We start from the raw sequence: 277 nt of genomic DNA, 5'->3' as shown, positions 1-277 counted from the left end.
CGCTCATGCGCACTTGGAGGCGGCCCCTGCGTGCCGAGGTCCCTTCCAGGATGGGGAGAGCCGGGAAGGGACCGGGGAACAACAGATGGGCGGGCTGGCACGTGCAGGGCGGAGAAAGAAGCAGAGGCACAGGCAACGTATACACCTTTAATCCACCTTTAATCCCACGCCCGGCCGCGCCCCGCACCGTTGCCTCTCTCTCCTCGGCACCGCTCTCCACTGGCTACAGGCGAGGCGCTCGGTCAGGGCCGGGCGGGAAGAGCCCCGGGGAGGCGCC

The 277-nt window shown here is 68.6% G+C and overlaps 1 protein-coding gene across 1 annotated transcript in view; it reads right to left on the bottom strand.

Moving 5' to 3' along the window:
• The window catches only part of Mlx (MAX dimerization protein MLX), a 5528-nt gene that overhangs the window by 2851 nt on the left and 2400 nt on the right, over window positions 1–277 (bottom strand). Inside the window, exon 7 of the mRNA XM_033763133.1 lies at window positions 14–42. Within this exon, the coding sequence (XP_033619024.1) occupies window positions 14–42 (29 nt within the window). The remainder of the gene's footprint in view (window positions 1–13; window positions 43–277) is intronic.

Source organism: Fukomys damarensis, unplaced genomic scaffold (genome assembly GCF_012274545.1).
Source record: "Fukomys damarensis isolate Sample0158 unplaced genomic scaffold, DMR_v1.0_HiC HiC_scaffold_13, whole genome shotgun sequence".
Lineage (NCBI taxonomy): Eukaryota > Metazoa > Chordata > Mammalia > Rodentia > Bathyergidae > Fukomys > Fukomys damarensis.
The sequence above is the reverse complement of the archived record's forward strand: the minus strand, read 5'-3'. Positions and strand labels throughout refer to the sequence as shown.